Genomic DNA, 19,955 nt, shown 5'->3' with positions numbered 1-19,955 from the left:
ATGTTTTAACAGTTACCTGCTTAAGAAGGTTAATACAATCTTTATGCATTTTTCATAAGTACATTATTATGCATTTATTAGCAATTCATTATGCACTTAACTAGGTTTTTTCCCTGTAACAGATCTAAAACAAGCCAGTGCTTTAAGGTTAATAAAGCCTTTAGTATGCATTTATTAGCAGTTAATTATGTGTTTATTATGCACTTAACTATGCTTTTTGTGGGTAACAGATCTAAAGTGAGTGTAGCGTACGGTATATGACCCACTATTATAAGCTTACATTCATGGGGGGCAATGGAAGGTAATTCAGAGGCATCACCATATTTTTGAACATTCTTGCTGCACGATTTGCCCTTTCTTAAGGCGTTTCTTGCTGGAAATTTCAACCCAGGGTGAGTCAACCCTGAGTTCAACCCTGCATGTGTTAACACTTGTCCTGTGAAATGCAACTTGCGGAATGTACTCAGTTGACTCAGATCATGGACTTCGATCATGGAAGATGATGAAGATGTGGAAATTGAAGCATTATTTGTTTGTTTAGTTGATACAATATACTCATCTATGTGAGAAATAAACTTCAACTGAACTGAACAACTGACTCATCCCAGGGTTGAAGTGACCATTTCTCACTGCATTTTCAACATGGGCTGAACATTTAAACATAGAACGTTTTTTTTTTTTTTTAAAGACTGCAACTGTCTACAAAACTAAATAAAAACCCGCCAAGCAGTAGGCTATGATTAGCGTCAGACAGGGAAAGAGGATTGTGTCACGTTCATAAATCGAGATTCATTGTCAAACCCCCTCGGAGCTACCAGTAGGCTGCATTGTCATTATGGCAGGAGAATAGGTTATCCAGCTAGTAGTCCAGTCCCGAAAGGGGCTACATAATAGGTCTGTGCCAGTGCAGTCGATAAAGTCCCATGATATAGCCTATAAAGAAAAAAGAGAAAACATCTTTGGTGTAGGCTACAGCAGAACGACACATGAAACAAACCCACGTGAAGTTGGCTACAATGTATCCATAGTAACATCTCACTTGGGTTTTCAATCCTGGGCGAGCATTTTAACCCAGTTTGAAAAATCTCAACCCTGGTCTCCAGCAGGACTGACTCAACTTGGGATGAAAGTTTCACCCTGGGTTGTAAAGTGTAGTGATACAAATATACTTTTTGCACTATATTTGTATCACTGCACTTTACAAGCCCTGTCATTCATTGTCCGGTCCTGTTCTTGCACTTGTCCATTGTTGTTTTGTTGTAAGTGCCACAGTCTCGGAAAAAAAGCATATGTATGTGAAAGTACAATTGCAATAAACGTATTCTGGTTCTGATTCTGAAAGTGATAAAGAATATGTCTGTTCACCTCGGGGTCACCCTGGGCTGAAATCGCCAGTAGGAATGTGCCTTTAGTGGGGAAGAGGCCAGGAATGCATTTTCTCACTTAAAGGTGCAGTGTATGATTTTTGGCGGCATCTAGTGGTGAGGCTGTAGATTGCTAACCTGACACACAATGGTTTGTTTCATACAACCTTCTGGGAAAGCTCCGTTGGAAACTGTTTGGTAAAAGGCAAGCACTTTCAAAAAATACAGGCAGGTGATTGGATGAACTATCTCTCTACTGTATGACTGCCCTGTCACACTGACATAATAACGGCTAAACCATGCCTGTAGCTGCCAGTAGTTCTTCAACATAAGACGCTGATTGGCCCGACCAAATTCTATTCGGGCCCAAATTGATCTCTATGGAGCTTGTCCCAACTGATCTGTGGGAAAAAACAGAATGTGATCTCGCGAGATTAGGGTGGTTTTACGAGAGTAGCAGATTGCATCCAACACAATTACATGGTTCAACATGGCGGCCTCCGTGGAAGGACCTGCTCCCTATGCACTGTAGATATAAAGGGCTCATCCTAAGGTAAGGAAAACACAACAATTCTTATTTTCATGGGATTATACACTAATTCAAACACATTAATATTATATTCCATTTCTGCAAATACTGTTCCACAAGATGCCACTACATTCTACACAGTGTACCTTTAAACTGATCTAGATAAGCAAGCCTCAAAACATGAGAATGAGTGTCGCGAATACCATCGCATGAGCCAGCGACGCTCACTAACCTGTGTATAGGCTGGCACCAGAGAGTGGGAGCGAAATAGACCCATGAATGTGTAATAAAATGTATGTCTATATGCCATGCTATTAAAACTGAACCATGTAGTGATGTGTATATGCCTGTTGAATGTGTTGAGGTGAGAACTACATAAACTGAATGGTTGACCTATGTCTAGCTAAAGTACATTCTGTGTTGATTAGCCATTCCATGTGTGGTCTCATTCTGTTGTTACAAAGGTTTTGTCTACAAAGATGAAATGCAAAAATGTGTACAGGATTTTTTTTTTTTTTCAACATTACAGAGGAATGTTTGTCCAGGGGATAATTTCTAATCTCATGGGCGATGCCCTAGACACAATCCAGATGGAGTGGAGGAATGTCCCCACCCCTCTTGTAACCCCAGATTCACCCTCCCAACAATCGGAGGAGAAATCTGGTCCGAGACCTTGGTTTGTACCGATGTACCGATGGCCCAGATTATCTTGTAGTATGAGGGGTTTACAGATCCAATCTTAAACCTTACGATTTGCTCACAGATGCATTGGGGCCGCACTGAGAATATCAAACATGTTATAATAAAATGATAATTACATTATTACATCACCTCTTCACAAGCGAGACGGCGAGACCAGTGGTTCATTGCTCCCTCAGGCACAATAATCTTAATAATATCCTGTAATGCGTGATAAACCGTTATTTTCAAATCTTTTAGTGTGTGCAGGTTTGAGATTCGACTGTGAATCAAGCCCGCCTTCAATTCAGAAATGCAAGTCATGTGGGCCACTATTCCCCTTTTGCGCAAACCCTATCAATTCTTTTTTCTTTTCTGTCAACAATGGACTTTACTCTCATATAAACACAGGTAGGGAAATAGCCTCTCCTAACCAGTGCTCCCTACTGGGTCCTAGCGCCCTACATGTCACATAAATCTAGTATAAGGTTTATCATAAAAATAATTGATGATATACAGTACATCAACATTTAAAAACGTTTGTGATGGAGGATTAGGCCATAATTTTTTTTTTCCCCTTTTCTCTCTTTTCCCCTCTCTTTTAAGCTGTTGCAGTAATAATCTGTAGACCTGGCCTGGGTTCGAATCCAGACCAAGATTTTTTTTTCTCTTCATTACAATGAGTCAAATGATAGATATCAAATATCTTTCTATCCATGCAAAACAAAATAAGATTCTCATTCACTATTAGGAAAAATTAGGCCTACTTTTTGGAGGGGGAGGGACAGGTGGGGAAAAGGTAAAAAGATTGGGAGGGTCAGAGGTGTGAATGATGGGTGGAGGGGAGTATTGTGATGGGGAGAGGGGTGGGAGGGGAATACCAGGTGGGTCCATCTGTCTTGACAGTCTTTAAAGTCCAGGTTAACCCAGTTCAAATTTTTGTTATGAGCTTCACACACCACAGGAAAACATGTCATTAACCACCCAGCCAAATCTGAGTGATTAAAAATGTCGCTAAGTATATAAAATAAGGCTTCAAAATCGGTTAAAAATCAGCAGCATTCTCTGGTCTGAGACTGTGGGGGCGTGTCTGCTGAAGGCACCGAAGCCACACCCAATTGCGTGGGGAGGGGGTGTGGAGGGAAGAACCTGTCAAATAGTACCGTTCTCTGGTCTGCATATTGTCACACTGGCACGCCGTCTCTTTTGTGGTAGGAAGGCACAGCTTTGTGAAAACAGAGAGGAGTTGAAATTACACTTGTCTAATGAGTCAAACGCACAGATGCTTCCTCCTAACCTACCTCCTGACAAACAACACAGGTAAAACTGTAGCTACTCTATACCAACGCGCCAGTGTTACTGCCCTTAGATGCAAAATACAAAAACAGGCAACGAGGAATGTATGAGTCTGTCCCTATTTTCTCCCTGCCACCTCCGGACCCATTCCTATCCCTAACAGGCGATCCTGTCGTCCCTTGGGATCAATGGAAAAAGTTGTTTAAAATGTACCTTTTAGTCACTGGCTTGAACAGCGCTGATAGCGCGAAGAAGCGTACACTACCGGAGTTGATAATCGGGACAGACTCATCCACTCTCGTTGGCAATGTTATGTGTGAGAATAACGAGCACTCGGCTTCAACTTTCCCGCACCATATTCAACAGAACTGGGATGTTCAGCCAGTAGCCGCCGAGCACCGCTTCACTGGGAGAGGGTGCGTCTTTCTCCAGCTGCAGCTGGTCTACCTGGTCTACCTGGTCTACCTGGTCTACCTGGTCTACCTGGTCTACCTGGTCTACCTGGTCTACCTGGTCTACCTGGTCTACCTGGTCTACCTGGTCTACCTAACCATCCCCCTCGCTCCCGCCTCCCGGTCTCCCGCTGGAGAAATATATTGTTACCATTACCGGTGAACCCATACGCATATCAGGTGCCACAAATATGGCAGGCAGTTTCTGTATAGTTAACGCTTATAGTCATAATATATCATCCGTAACGTTATTTGGTGGGTGGTCGCCTGGTCGGTGCTGCTAGCTATGTTAGCTAGACTAAGGTTATATACACACTCCCATTTGCAACAATCTACATAGATAATGTTAGCTATAATTCCTCCTAAGATTACATATAATTAATCATAGCTGACATTACCACATAAATGTCAAGACACATTTTGTAGATTAACGTAGCAGTGTATTTTCCTATTGCTTACGTTACCTAGCTAACGTTATAACGTTAATTAGCTATAAGCACACAAGGCAGCGCTGTCGGCACCAAAGGTTGATGCGACAGGAGGAGAATGGAGGCCGGGGAGGGAGATGGTTGGCTCCGCCGAATTCACCAGGACCAGTCGTGAGTCCGTGAAACCCCAAAGCCTCATATTATAATTGCAGAAGCTTTCGGGAGTGAAATGTTTGCTGCAGAGGCGGGCGCTAGCGGTGACAGACTCCTCTGTAACACCATGGCTCTTCAAAAATGCTAACCCATTTGCTTCTCATTTCAGCTTTACTCGGGAGTGAAAGAAGGAGACCTTATCATCCCATTCCTGCTGGCATCCAGGAAGGATGCATTTTCGTTTAGTTTTATGCATAGGCATTGCTAACTAAGAAAAACTAGCTAATTCTAGACTGTTGGTTAAAACTAGCTAATTCTAGACTCAAGATTGAGCAGAACCGAAGATTCAAATCCGTTCTAGCTTTATATAGTGTTAGGGCGGGGATATGCTAAGAACACCGCTCTACGTCATCCGGTACCGTTTTAAGCCCGCCCAGAAAATCCAGAAATCAAAACTGGTCAAAAACACAAAACTGGTCTAACTTCACAATTCAGTACTACACATGGTTCATCCCATTTTTACATGTTATCAGCAATGCATCACTAACACATAGAATGTGTTTTCAAGCAAATCTCTGATTTTGGTTAACTGGGACTTTAAAGGGGTATACAGTAACCGTACGACCCTGTTTCATTGCCGCTTGCGGCTTTAATTAGGGCCCGAGCACTGGCGGTGCGAGGCCCTATTGAATTTCGAAGGATTATTATTATTAGGGCCCGAGCACTGGCGGTGCGAGGCCCTATTGAAACTCGAAGGATTATTATTCTTCTCCTTCTTCTCCTTCTTCTTCTCCTTTACTCCAAACAAATGCCTTTTAGGCGGCCTGAACATCGATGAAAACGGATGAAACTTTGCAGATACGTCAGTCCCGGTGAAAAATTTGATAATTCATGGGTGACGGAAATGGGCGTGGCAAAACGGCTCAAGAGCGCACCCTGGAAAGTTTAAAATGGCGAGCCCCACCTTTCAGTTTGATGTAGGCTAACGAAATTCGGTGGGCATATGTATTTCATCGAGCCACACTTAAATGTCTCTTGGAGCTATACCCAACATGCAACAGGAAGTCCGCCATTTTGCTCTTAATGTGCCATTTTGTCCTTGTTTTGACCATTTCCATGCCTCGTACTTCGACGAACTCCTCCTACAGATTTCATCCGATCAACTTCATATCGGGTCAGCTTCATCTTAAGACCTTTGTGATCAAAAGTTATCAAAAAAATTGAGTTTTCACCAAACACCCTTGCCGTGGCGCCCTGCCAAAGTTTGACATTTCGCCATAAAACACGAAGTCCTCATAACTCCTCCATACATTATCCAATTTGTCCGATATATCTCACGCTTCATGACGGTTCTGTCCTGAACACATCTATGTGTCAGTATTGCGTCATACTTATAGCGCCACCTATTGGTGAAACAGGAAGTCCTCATAACTCCTCCATACATTATCCAATTTGTCCGATATATCTCACGCTTCATGACGGTTCTGTCCTGAACACATCTATGTGTCAGTATTGCGTCATACTTATAGCGCCACCTATTGGTGAAACAGGAAGTCCTCATAACTCCTCCATACATTATCCAATTTGTCCGATATATCTCACGCTTCATGACGGTTCTGTCCTGAACACATCTATGTGTCAGTATTGCGTCATACTTATAGCGCCACCTATTGGTGAAACAGGAAGTACTCATAACTCCTCCATACATTATCCAATTTGTCCGATATATCTCACGCTTCATGACGGTTCTGTCCTGAACACATCTATGTGTCAGTATTGCGTCATACTTATAGCGCCACCTATTGGTGAAACAGGAAGTCCTCATAACTCCTCCATACATTATCCAATTTGTCCGATATATCTCACGCTTCATGACGGTTCTGTCCTGAACACATCTATGTGTCAGTATTGCGTCATACTTATAGCGCCACCTATTGGTGAAACAGGAAGTCCTCATAACTCCTCCATACATTATCCAATTTGTCCGATATATCTCACGCTTCATGACGGTTCTGTCCTGAACACATCTATGTGTCAGTATTGCGTCATACTTATAGCGCCACCTATTGGTGAAACAGGAAGTACTCATAACTCCTCCATACATTATCCAATTTGTCCGATATATCTCACGCTTCATGACGGTTCTGTCCTGAACACATCTATGTGTCAGTATTGCGTCATACTTATAGCGCCACCTATTGGTGAAACAGGAAGTCCTCATAACTACTACATACATTATCCAATTTGTCTGATATATCTCACGCTTCATGACGGTTCTCTCCTGAACACATCTATGTGTCAGTATTGCGTCATACTTATAGCGCCACCTATTGGTGAAACAGGAAGTCCTCATAACTCCTACATACATTATCCAATTTGTCCGATATATCTCACGCTTCATGACGGTTCTGTTCTGAACACATCTATGTGTCAGTATTGCGTCATACTTATAGCGCCACCTATTGGTGAAACAGGAAGTCCTCATAACTCCTGCATACATCATCCGATTTGCACCAAATTGCTGACGCTTCATGAAGGTGACATTCTGAACACATCTATGCGTCGGTATTGAGTCACACTTACAGCGCCACCTACTGGTGAAACAGGAAGTCCTCATAACTCCTACATACGTTAACCGATTTACTCAACATTTCTCACGCTTCATCAAGGTACCGTCCTGAACACATCTATGCTTCGGTATTGAGTCACGCCTAGAGCGCCACCTACTGGTGACAGGAAGTGTCTCTCAGTACTGCACACCGAAATAGCACACCCTTTAACGGCGCCACACCCCGACACGCGTGGGGTGCGAGGGCCCGCTCACTGCTGCTCGCAGCCCTAGTTATTATTATTCTCCTCCTTCTTCCAAAACAAATGCATTTTTGGCGGCCTAAACATCGATGAAAACGGATGAAACTTTGCATATACGTCAGTCCCGGTGAAAAATTTGATAATTCATGGGTGACGGAAATGGGCGTGGCAAAACGGCTCAAGAGCGCCCCCTGGAAAATTTAAAATGGCGAGCCCCACCTTTCAGTTTGATGTAGGGGAACGAAATTCGGAGGGCACATGTATTTCATCGAGACACACTTAAATGTCTCTTGGAGCTAAACCCAACATGCAACAGGAAGTCCGCCATTTTGCTCTTAATGTGCCATTTTGTCCTTGTTTTGACCATTTCCATGCCTCGTACTTCGACGAACTCCTCCTACAGATTTCATCCGATCAACTTCATATCGGGTCAGCTTTATCTTAAGACCTTTGTGATCAAAAGTTATCAAAAAAATTGAGTTTTCACCAAACACCCTTGCCGTGGCGCCCCGCCAAAGTTTGACATTTCGCCATAAAACACGAAGTCCTCATAACTCCTCCATACATTATCCAATTTGTCCGATATATCTCACGCTTCATGACGGTTCTGTCCTGAACACATCTATGTGTCAGTATTGCGTCATACTTATAGCGCCACCTATTGGTGAAACAGGAAGTCCTCATAACTCCTCCATACATTATCCAATTTGTCCGATATATCTCACGCTTCATGACGGTTCTGTCCTGAACACATCTATGTGTCAGTATTGCGTCATACTTATAGCGCCACCTATTGGTGAAACAGGAAGTCCTCATAACTCCTCCATACATTATCCAATTTGTCCGATATATCTCACGCTTCATGACGGTTCTGTCCTGAACACATCTATGTGTCAGTATTGCATCATACTTATAGCGCCACCTATTGGTGAAACAGGAAGTCCTCATATCTCCTACATACATTATCCGATTTGTCCGATATTTCTCACGCTTCATGACGGTTCTGTCCTGAACACATCTATGTGTCAGTATTGCGTCATACTTATAGCGCCACCTATTGGTGAAACAGGAAGTCCTCATAACTCCTCCATACATTATCCAATTCGTCCGATATATCTCACGCTTCATGAAGGTTCTGTCCTGAACACATCTATGTGTCAGTATTGCGTCATACTTATAGCGCCACCTATTGGTGAAACAGTATGTCCTCATAACTCCTCCATACATTATCCAATTTGTCCTATATATCTCACGCTTCATGACGGTTCTGTCCCGAACACATCTATGTGTCAGTATTGCGTCATACTTATAGCGCCACCTATTGGTGAAACAGGAAGTCCTCATAACTCCTCCATACATTATCCAATTCGTCCGATATATCTCACGCTTCATGACGGTTCTGTCCTGAACACATCTATGTGTCAGTATTGTGTCATACTTATAGCGCCACCTATTGGTGAAACAGGAAGTCCTCATAACTCCTGCATACATCATCCGATTTGCACCAAATTGCTGACGCTTCATGAAGGTCACCTTCTGAACACATCTATGCGTCGGTATTGAGTTACACTTACAGCGCCACCTACTGGTGAAACAGGAAATACTCATAACTCCTACATACATTATCCGATTTACTCCAAATTGCTCATGCTTGATGAAGGTCGCATCTTGAACACATCTGTAGGTCAGTATTGCGTCATACCTACAGCGGCACCTACTGCTTACAGGAAGTCCTCATAACTCCTACATACTTTGTCCGATTTACACAACATTTCTCACGCTTCATCAAGGTACTGTCCTGAACACATCTATGCGTCGGTATTGAGTCACGCTTAGAGCGCCACCTACTGGTGACAGGAAGTTTCTGTCAGTACTGGACACCGAAATAGCACACCCTTTAACGGCGCCACACCCCGACCCGCGTGGGGTGCGAGGGCCCGCTCACTGCTGCTCGTTTGTTTTGTAATTCATATGTAAAAGATAGTTACCACAAAGAAGACCTCAAACAACAATTTGTAGCATAGCTCATTTTATTGTTTAAACAGTTTTGCATAGGAAATATATCCACTTCCAGTAATTGACTGCAGTAAAACAGCTGCTAGCAGTATAGGCTGGATATAACATTAAAAATCACAAAAATGTTGAGCCTTTATTTACACTGATTCTAATCCCATGGCAAATTTAGCCCCTGCACAAAATGTAAGCCGCTTTGAAGGCATTGCCTACAGCTTAAGTTTCTAAATTAATAAAAAGAAGGGATAACAACTGTATACAGTTCTCAATGGATACCTGTGGCTCCGAAACTGTACATAAAAAGATATAAACACAAGATTCCAAAAGTCCTCTAAATGTACATTCAGATACATACCTTGCACACATTTGCTGATAAACTACAATCACTACTGGAGACTGATTACATATTGTTTTGTTGGTGGCGTTGTTATGTTAATTCACCTCTAAAAGATTCATCTTAAGTAATGTTTGCGCAGAGGGAGTAATGGTGCCACAAGACCCAAAAGATAACAAACCTGACAACATTCTGGCATAGTATCTATTACCCTTGCGCTGTTGTACTAAATGTAGCATTGGGAATTCAAAGAACCTCATATTCGATAAAAACTACACACGTCTGTCATAGGGTTGTCGTATGATGTGGGCGCACTCCAGCTGATGAACATATTTCAAATTAACAGAGCACAAAAAAAACATTCTTAAGAAGACATATCAAACCAAACAAAATCATTTTTAGGCCACGTTCACACAGGATTTTTACAAAGCGCTTTCGTGCTCTTTTTCATTGATATCTATCGATCAGAGGCTTGGGGCGCTCTGCTCTGCCAAAGCAATGTGTCTCGCATTTTATGAGTCCCCCCAAGTTGAACATACATGTATGTTATCTTTCGCGCAGAGCGTAGAAGAAGCACTCTGTGATTGTCTAATCAACTTTGTAGGGTGGACACACACCAGGGAACACTGAAGATGGAGAAGTTGATTTTAAACGTATAAAAAACCCTGTGCTTCATATCACTTCAAATAAGGACTGCCACAATCTGCTATGACAAAATGCTGCCAGTTAGCTAACATTAGCTAGCTAGCTCGCAAGCTAACCCCCAAAAGCGTGTCGGCCAGGGGAAAAGCGGTGCGCCTTGCTTGTATAGCAGCTTGCAAAATTGTCTGTGTGAATGTGGCCTTAAGAAGACATATCAAATCAAACAAGCATTCCTAGGAAGACACATATCAACCAAACAAAGTACGTACAAAGAAAGAAACAAAAAAGGGGAGAGGTTGCTTGTTAGCTACATTCTGTTTTGCTGTTACTCTTTTGTTCGACTGGGGAGAGGTCGCCCGTTTACATTACATTCTTTCGTTTCCATACTTCTTGTTACTCTTTTGTCCAGTATGAAAGTCTATCAATAATTTACCATACACTCCACTGAAAAAGTGAGCTCAAACAGGCACTGCATTGATATTTCTAGCCATATTGTATAAATAATAAGTAAAATGTTGTTTTTAATGTTCCTGTTTACAATAACCCAATACAATGTGTACTGCTTAAAAGAAAACTCCTGAAAGCTTCTTTATTATTTGTCTTTTTCTCACTGAACAGCCAGAAAAAAGAACATGAGCACTTTACCTTCAGTTGACTACATGATACCTACTGTATAAGAACATTGTAGGAATGTAGAAATGTCTATGTAATTGCATGGTACTACAAAGTTACAGGAGTAACACAACTTATATCACATCCCCTTACTGCTGGCGAGCCCTCTTCCCCGTGCAAAATAACTTGTTCTACATGTGTAATAACCTGTCACTAAATCATAATACCATGTAATTAGATAGCAGTTACATAGTAACTTACATTGGTAAAGTGTTCCCAAAAAGGGGTACACAGAAATTGTATGAGTGCCATGGGTTCTCCTTGCAGATAATTGTAATAACTATGATAAATACTCTTCCAAGTCTATACTGTCAATTCATGTTTTTCTACTGTATGAAAAGTGTCACCCACGTAATAATGTCTTACATGCTCAAATTAAATGAAGTGTTTGAAAAGGCATTATGTCTTCTAGAGTATATGTAATGTAACACAAAATGGTAAAGCCTAACGATTAGGGTGGAACACTGAAACCAAGTTTTAGGGACTGGTAGGTAGGTAGTTTATTGATCCCAAGTGAAATTGCGGAGGACATTAGAATTAGGGCATTAGAATTGTCTGTGCTTGAAAGGCTGAATCCAGGGGTGTCCATTCATTAAGTAGCCATTCCAAGCTATTTCATATTGTCATATTGCCATGAATACTGAAAGGCAAACCTCATTCAAGACAGGTTATATCAGGGAGACAAGTGAACTTTGATTGTAGAAAGTGCAGAGTCAGTGATGCCTGGAGGTCACTGAGGAACGTGTGGAATACCCTCAGCTCAGTTATGGAGGAATATGTACCCCTAAAATATTTGAGCTGAACAACTAATGGTCCAATCCTAAATTAAAATAATGGGTAGTGCCACTGCAGTGATTGATTTTCCTCAAATTTGAATCTGTATGTACTGTATGTACCGCAGGAGGATTTATCAATCAAACAATACGGCAATTTGCACAATATAATGTATATTACCCTAGTATTCACTGATGACATGGCTATCCCCTACCATCTAGTCTAGAACACAATCAAACCTCTCTTGGACATGAATGTTGAGAACAACAGCACATGCTACGGACACAAAAAAAAACTAAAATTTAAATATTCATGAAATGTTTCCAAAATTGAATTTTAAAGTTCAGATGGGAGATGTGTGAAGCATCGCTAGCTCTGCCTTAGCTCTGTGTATGAGCTGCAGTGGCAGTAGGACTGGACTCCGTACATACTGTATGTTTTCACTCTACAAAGCTGTTCGTAAACAGAGATAACACAGACTTAGCTAGCTGGGGCTGCATCGCACTGTTAAAACATCACAGATCCGGGCTTTAAGCAGCAAACACAATAAAATAAAACACTGAACTTCATTATTCTTGTATGGTTCTGTATAGAACACTTCCCCTTTAATTTTACATACTGTACAGGAATATGCTATACTATATGTCAAGTATCAGATACTTTGATTCTGATATTTTGGGGAAACCTGGAGAGTTGTAACTCAAATCTAGGTTCCAAAACAAAATGTCTTGCTTTTTTCATTGTTAAAATGGAATTGATTCATTCCCTCACGTATTTGAAAGGGTTTACAAACAAGGACAAAATTATTTAAACAGTTTACAGTGTAAAAACTCCTGTCCTAAGGCAGGTTTTTCATTTGAAAGACCCTCAACTTTCTCTCATTGTTTAGTTTCATTCTCTCACACATTCTTGCTTACAGCAAACACAAACAGACACACACACACACACACACACACACACACACACACACACTCAGAAACTCAGCTGCCAAAGCAGATTTAACCCAAAGGACTACTACTATCAATGATGTAATGATATTCACTTTTCTATATAGTCTCCTACCCAAAATATCAACACAACACCACCCTGACACATTTATCACACTCGGGACACTTTTGTGGGGTCTCCAATAGCAAGAGGCTGCAAAGCACTTATGTTTTATCTAAAAAAAAAAACACACAAAAAAAACAACAACAGTGCACATAGAACAGGGTGACTTAGATTTTTCTTTCATGTTTTCATGTCAGAATAGGCATCTTGGATGAATGAGGAGAGATAAAGCTTGACTTAAGTTATTTTATTTATTTATTTTACTTTCTGGTCTCTTTTAAAACATTTGATCGTGTAAGAACATTTGTGATTGTTGGCATAGATTGTAAAACTATTGCAGATATTGTTTATATTATTTCTTTAAGTGTCAAGTTGGGTGATTATTTAACTATTGAATGTACTGTAGAATGTACAGTTTTTTGTTCAAGTCATTTTAATGAATAATATAACTATAATTTTGATAGTTGAAACATGTTTGAGGAAAGCCGGCTGCCTATTACTATATTCTTGTTCTGTATTTGAAGTTCTCATGATCTTCATGAGTTTGAGGAAAGTAGCTTATTCCTCTCTTTTCTGTGCCACAGTTTATAACATAAAATACAAAGGTCCCTACCAACCCACTTCAGAGGGTTGTAATCTCATAAAAATTAACGCAAATTAATCGCATTCATCGATTTTGTCCAGCTGTAGGTGGCACAGTTGCCGCGTTATTGACTGATTTAACATTATTGAAGCGACAAACCTAATTTGGACCTGAATTATACAATTGTATAATTATACTATTGCATTATGATTTCCTTCTGCAATTGCTGTTCTGCTGCATACAGTCTAAATGTATAATTAAGGTGAACATTTTCTTATGAAAAAGAATCTGAAGAATCTTATTAATGATTGTCACACTCAAGTCAAGCCCTCTCTCCTCTGAAAATGAGGTCCTTCAATGTTACATGCTAGCACCCTCAGTGGGAAATTTAAAAGTAAAAGTCCTGGTCACTGTAGACAAAACAGTGACTTTGCAGCCCTGTAAGACCACAGGTGCATCATTTACAGACAGGCTGTAAGTATAGAAAAATACCACCCCCATCTAAGAATCAAAATACATTGAAACATGTCTCTCCATCACTCAGTACACAAAAAGACCTTCTCATACACTGCATAGAAAGCAGTCCCCACTTTGGTCAATTAAAAAAGGAAATAACATTTTCACCATCAACAACAACAACAACAAACAACAACGGTATCAGCAAAATCAATGCATTACAATGTTGTCTATCTCCAAACTAGCTCCTAATAACAAATCTATAAGCACCACCTACATAGGCAAAACTTGGTATTGCATAATTTTAGATCTGAATTCCTCCCTCCTCTTAAGCAAGTGGAAGATGAAATAATGGTAAAATAAAATAAAATAAAAAAGGAAGGAAGGAAGGTTATTAGAAAATCCACCAAAATACTGAAAAAAATGATGTTTTGTGATTATAAACTTTAGAGTGGCGACTATACACAGCCTTGATATGCAAGATAAACTGTGAGATAAAGTAGTACATGAAGTTAAAAATCAACATCACAATTTAATTCGAGTAAAAAAAACAATTATTATAAAAATGTTATTTTTTCTATAATGATAATAAATGCAGCAAAAACAAGTTGTAGTGATGTTTCTATATTCAAAGGCAAGGCACGTAATGCGGACTGTGTCACCGTGCAATTAAAGAGTATTTGAGAGATTTTATTCTATAAATATTTCTGGTCTGGAGAGGCAAAGGCTATGGACCTCCCGTGCACAATTCTAAATTTAAGGGACTGCCACCACAGTGGTCTAGGATTTTAGTGTTCAAGAAGCACAAGTACAACCCCTGCCCCTTGGACATTCAGCACCAAGTGTAATCTAAATATACAAGTACGGTACATTTTCAACAAATATTTCAACATCTTGCATTCCTTTTTTTGTTACTGTAAACATGAGCTTCTTAAGCTGGTGGCCAAATGCATATTCTCTTGACTATTTAATTGTATACACCACTTGTTACATGTATCAACTTTTGCTCTTTTATTTTTCACAATAAATAGAAAAAGCTCCCCAAAAGGAATAGTAGGGCTCAATAGAAGTGCTGGTTTGTATTCAGTTCTGCACTGGAAGCTCATTGTTCACCTTCAATCACATTTCAGCATTTCAGACTTGATATTTTTCCCCATATTCCATAGCGGAAAATGCAACAGATTTTTAAAAAACATTTTACGTTTACTTATAAAACATTTCAGATTCATCCCCCTTCCTTTAGAGTCCTAGGGCTGACAGACTGCAAGCTCCCCTTCAAAAATTTAATTGCACTTGCCTCTTTCGAGATATTTGCTTTTTTCTTACTCTTTTTAATCTTTTTCTAAAGGAGATACAAATTCTTGTGAAAAGGTAAATCCCTAACCTAAAATATAGTGTTTTAAAACTGCATCAAGTGTTCACAACTCCTAGTGCTGCAAATAGCATAGGATGAACAAGTTAAACATTTCTGGGGGGGGGGGGGGGACAACAACAAAAAATTATATTAAAAACTGAAATTGAAGGAACACTGAATTCACAATTTGTTCCTATTTTTATACTGTGAATTGTTTTCCAATGGGAGCATCTTTTCAAGAAGGTTTCTTCCCAGTTGAAGGGCTGACTATCTGGGACCATCCAGCCATTGTGTCTGCAAACCACTCGCCTGCTTCTAAACACAGTTTTAGAACTCCCTTCATCAAATGAAAAGAACCATCACTACAGACTAGAGTGTCATGCAAAAACATTAAGGCATCTGAAATTTGTACATGATGCATCACAGTATAAATGGATTGAAAGGTTCTTCACACACAACATCTGACTAGCCAGGGGAAGGTTAAAGCAGACCTGAAAGGGTTGCTCCACAAACCCCTTTGAGTCTTCAAGGCCAATGTCTCAGGGGAAAAGACTGATGGGAAGGGGAAGGGAGATTGTTTTAAGTGCTGCTTGCTGGTTTTGTCCCAAGTGCTGAGACTTGTGGCACTGCACAGGTCGGAGCCTTCAGTTGCCAGTCTCAGCATGGAGGAGTGGCTCACCAATGATGTTTATGCTGTAGTTCTGGACATTTGTTGGCAGAATCGGAGTCCCGTTCGACACTTGGAATGGAACTAAGCTCGCCCAGGTACCAGGACTGTGGAGAGAGGGAGAGGGGGGAAGAGATGGAGAGAGAGAGAGAGAGAGAGAGAGAGAGAGAGAGAGAGAGAGAGAGAGAGAGAGGGGGGGGGAGGTTCAGGTCAATGATATGAATATAAGCAGCCTTTGGAGGTGACTCTGGAATCTCTATTATTTAAATTTCACTGTTTTCCTTGATGGTTAGGACTAGAAACCAGTGGCGTTTCTAGCTTGTATGCCACCCTGGGCGAACACGGTCTACCCTAAGTTTTCCATCCCACTGATGGAAAACAACATAGCAATTGCTCGACAAAGACCAGGGCATGGATCAGATGCATTTATAACACTCTAAATACCGTTGGAACTCAACCACAGTAGCACATGATATACCTGATGCACATGGTACAGTATAGTGGTCAGAGAGATGGAGGGGAGTGGCAAAGAGGTTAGGGTTCGAACCGTCTCTAGTGAACATAAGATCCAGCTGGTTGCCAGCCTTGTGTGTAAGAGGAGAAGAGGAGAGGTGAAGGTCAAAGGAGAAAAGAGAGAGAGAGTCTCTCACTCTGGATGTTGAAGTCGCCGAGAACGATGAGTGCAGAGCAATCATCAGGGAAGTGCGAGACTAATGTGTCAAGCTCCTACAGGAATTCGCGGTGGGGGGGGGGGCTGGTGGGCGATACACGACAGTAATGGTGACCTTGATTGGATAAGTGACAGTGACAGTGACAGCATGAAAAAAAGGGGCTGGGAACTTGAAAGAGGACGGGGAACTGGAACAGAGAAAAGAGAGTATTTACATTTTAGGGAAATAAACAGGCCAGTACCACAGCCCAAATCTATAAGTACTAAGGCTTTGCTTGACACAATCTTTCGTGACAAAGTCACTCTTGAAGAAGCCACTTTGGTCGCTCTAGATCGTCATTTACCGCCGTAGAGCTGCCACTTAACATGCAAGTGTGTGAGCTCATGCAAAATGCCAAGATGTACATAGAGTACCTATCAAAAGGACTGACATGCAAAGACACATGCAGTTTACAAACACTGCAGCATGATCCACAACCTGACTTTGAACTCAGGTTGTGGATCAACCTCAGTCAGATGATGAGAGATGAGCAGTTTGATGAGTGACAAAGTGTGGTGCTTCTGGACTTGGTTACCCTTGTTAACACCACCATCAAGTACACACAGAGCTTAACAATCCTTAACCTTCACATGTTCCCATCACTAACAATATACTGTAAATGGGATTAAATATCATTGACTAATGATAATGAAATGAAAATGCCTAGTTGAGGACCAAATTACCAGCGGCGGTCACATATGTGAATGTCAATGTTATTTATAATGTTATAATGTTGCTTATACTATTCAAGTGTTGGGGGGGGGGGGCAGATGTACTAACATGTTAGCGCCTGTTTTTTGTGTGTTTGGTGTTTTTGTCACAACATGCACCTGACAACATGGCATAGTATGTATTAACAGACCGCACATGGGCCAAACTGCATTTTCCTGGCGTAGGAGCGCAGAATGGCAAGTTGCACTTTTCCTACTCATGCATATATCCTAGATGCTCAGAAATTGATTTAAATGTGATTTTTTTAACTTAAAAAAACTACTAATTTACAACTACTTTCATTGAATCTTTTTTCTTTTCTTTTCTTCAAATTATTGGGGAGGAGGACCATCCTCCCTGTCCTCTATCGACGAGCCTCCTCTGATATATATATACAGTAAACATATCAAGATGTTTTGTATTATTCAATGCTTGAAACTAATCAATTATAGTGTACAGTATGTTGAGGTGCATTCACTTTTGTGAATGTGAGGTTACGCTACATCTGGGCAGAGAGAAAGGGGGCTTATATAACAGCTCTTATGAATGTGCAGAAAGAGAGGCCCTCCTAGTTGTTAGGGCACATTTTTCCTTTTACCTCCAGTGGTCTATGAGGGGGCCTCTAGAGGGAACTGCTCTGGGACAAAGTGTAGAAAAAAGGCCTGTAACCTCAGAGTAGGCAAAAAAGGCTGTGCCCACACTCACTCACTCACACACACACACACACACACACACACACACACACACACACACACACACACACACACATACAATCCTTACAGAATTTGGCCACAGTAACTTTGTATAGAAAATGAACACATCCTTTTCTTTCTGTAATAATAATTAATAATAATTTGGACCTCTAAGGGGTCTTCAGCCACACCGCACATACAAGTATACACACGTGAGTGGCAACAGCACACAACACACACCAACCCAGTATCACCGCTGTACATGTAATGTACATGTAATAGATGAGTAGAGTCACTTGTGTGAAACGGTTCAGTATCAGGTTTTAGCCATGCTTAAATGTAGAATACAAACGTTTAAAAACGTGTAATAGACCCATTGCTTAAACGTTTAATAGAGCCATTTTACCATGCACATCAGTACTGGACACTGGTGGGGCCAGGCTGATTTACAATACTGGACCCAGGATTGGAGCTACTCGGATGGCACTGAGTGGGCGCGCTCAGCATATCGCAATACCCCTGCTCGGGCACGCTCGCCTGGAGGATTGTAAGCGAGTAAGAGAATTTCTCAATGCTCGCTGCTCACCCGTCTCTTGGCTGCCTAACGATTGCTGTGGTACAGTACAACTATAGCTCTCACAGACAAGTACTGTACCTGTGCTTAAGTTTCTCTGATACAAATATGATTACTTAAACCATCCAACTTATTCCTAAGCCGTAAACAAAAACAAAGTGAAAACAAGTGTTGCACTACACTGTGTGAAAGAAAAAATGGAAAAGAAGAGCAAGAAAGAGGAAGAAGAAAGAGAATAAATAGACAACAAAGACCATTTGTGACCTCTTCCCAAGGAACCACGTCCCCATATGCCCTCATTCCATAGGCCCAATCAGCTGATATTGCTGACAATATCAGCTGATTTCAGCATCTCATTTCTATCTCATCTAATAAAGCTTTTTTTCGATGAGCAGTTACACACCAACCACCAGGGGGCATCCTTGAACACAACTGGCAAACTGCTGTAACTGTCTCTATCTGCCTCTGTCTGCCGACCTATCCCATAATAACAGAGCGAGAAATGTAAACAGTGTTATCCTAAACACAATTTACAGTGATCTATGAACAAGAACAGAGGAAGGAGAGGGATGCAGCGTTCCTCAGATGAAATTCATAGTGAGTGATGAAGGTGCTCTATTGGACTCACTCAGGGGAGGTATCCCATGTATCAGAAAGAAAAAGGCGTCCAAAGCAACTCTTCAAAATAAAAAGCCTTTATTAAAAGTGGCTAGTTCATAGTGGAAAAATCAGACCAACAGGTTCCAGCCAGCTCAGGGCCTTCGTCAGGGTATCGGTATACAGTGATCTATATTGAAAATGTGTTTGTTAACAGTAATTAGACAGGAAGAAAGACAACTTATGTGCTTGCTCCATATAGAACTGTTTTGTGCATTTGTGCTGTTTTAGGTTTTCATCTAATGAAACAGTGTCTTTTATATGTAGTGTTTGTGGTGCTTCAGACAGTGGGAACTGGAGAATAATGAGCAACTAACTGTGAACTTTGAAGTAATTCTCCAAGATATTGTTCAAT

General features: G+C 41.0%; 1 protein-coding gene across 4 annotated transcripts in view; it reads right to left on the bottom strand.

Annotated features, from left to right (window-relative positions):
* Nucleotides 1-9,770: 9,770 nt before the first annotated feature.
* LOC311320225 (nuclear factor 1 B-type) overlaps nucleotides 9,771-19,955 on the bottom strand; it is a 76,020-nt gene continuing 65,835 nt past the window's right edge. For all 4 annotated transcript variants that reach the window (XM_084451936.1, XM_084451935.1, XM_084451938.1 and 1 more), the window contains one exon: nucleotides 9,771-16,363. In XM_084451936.1, the coding sequence (XP_084308062.1) occupies nucleotides 16,234-16,363 (130 nt within the window). In that variant the 3' untranslated portion in view covers nucleotides 9,771-16,233. The remainder of the gene's footprint in view (nucleotides 16,364-19,955) is intronic.

Source organism: Borostomias antarcticus (genome assembly GCF_949987555.1).
Source record: "Borostomias antarcticus genome assembly, chromosome: 17".
Taxonomy (NCBI): domain Eukaryota; kingdom Metazoa; phylum Chordata; class Actinopteri; order Stomiiformes; family Stomiidae; genus Borostomias; species Borostomias antarcticus.
This window is presented reverse-complemented; position numbering and strand designations above follow the sequence as displayed.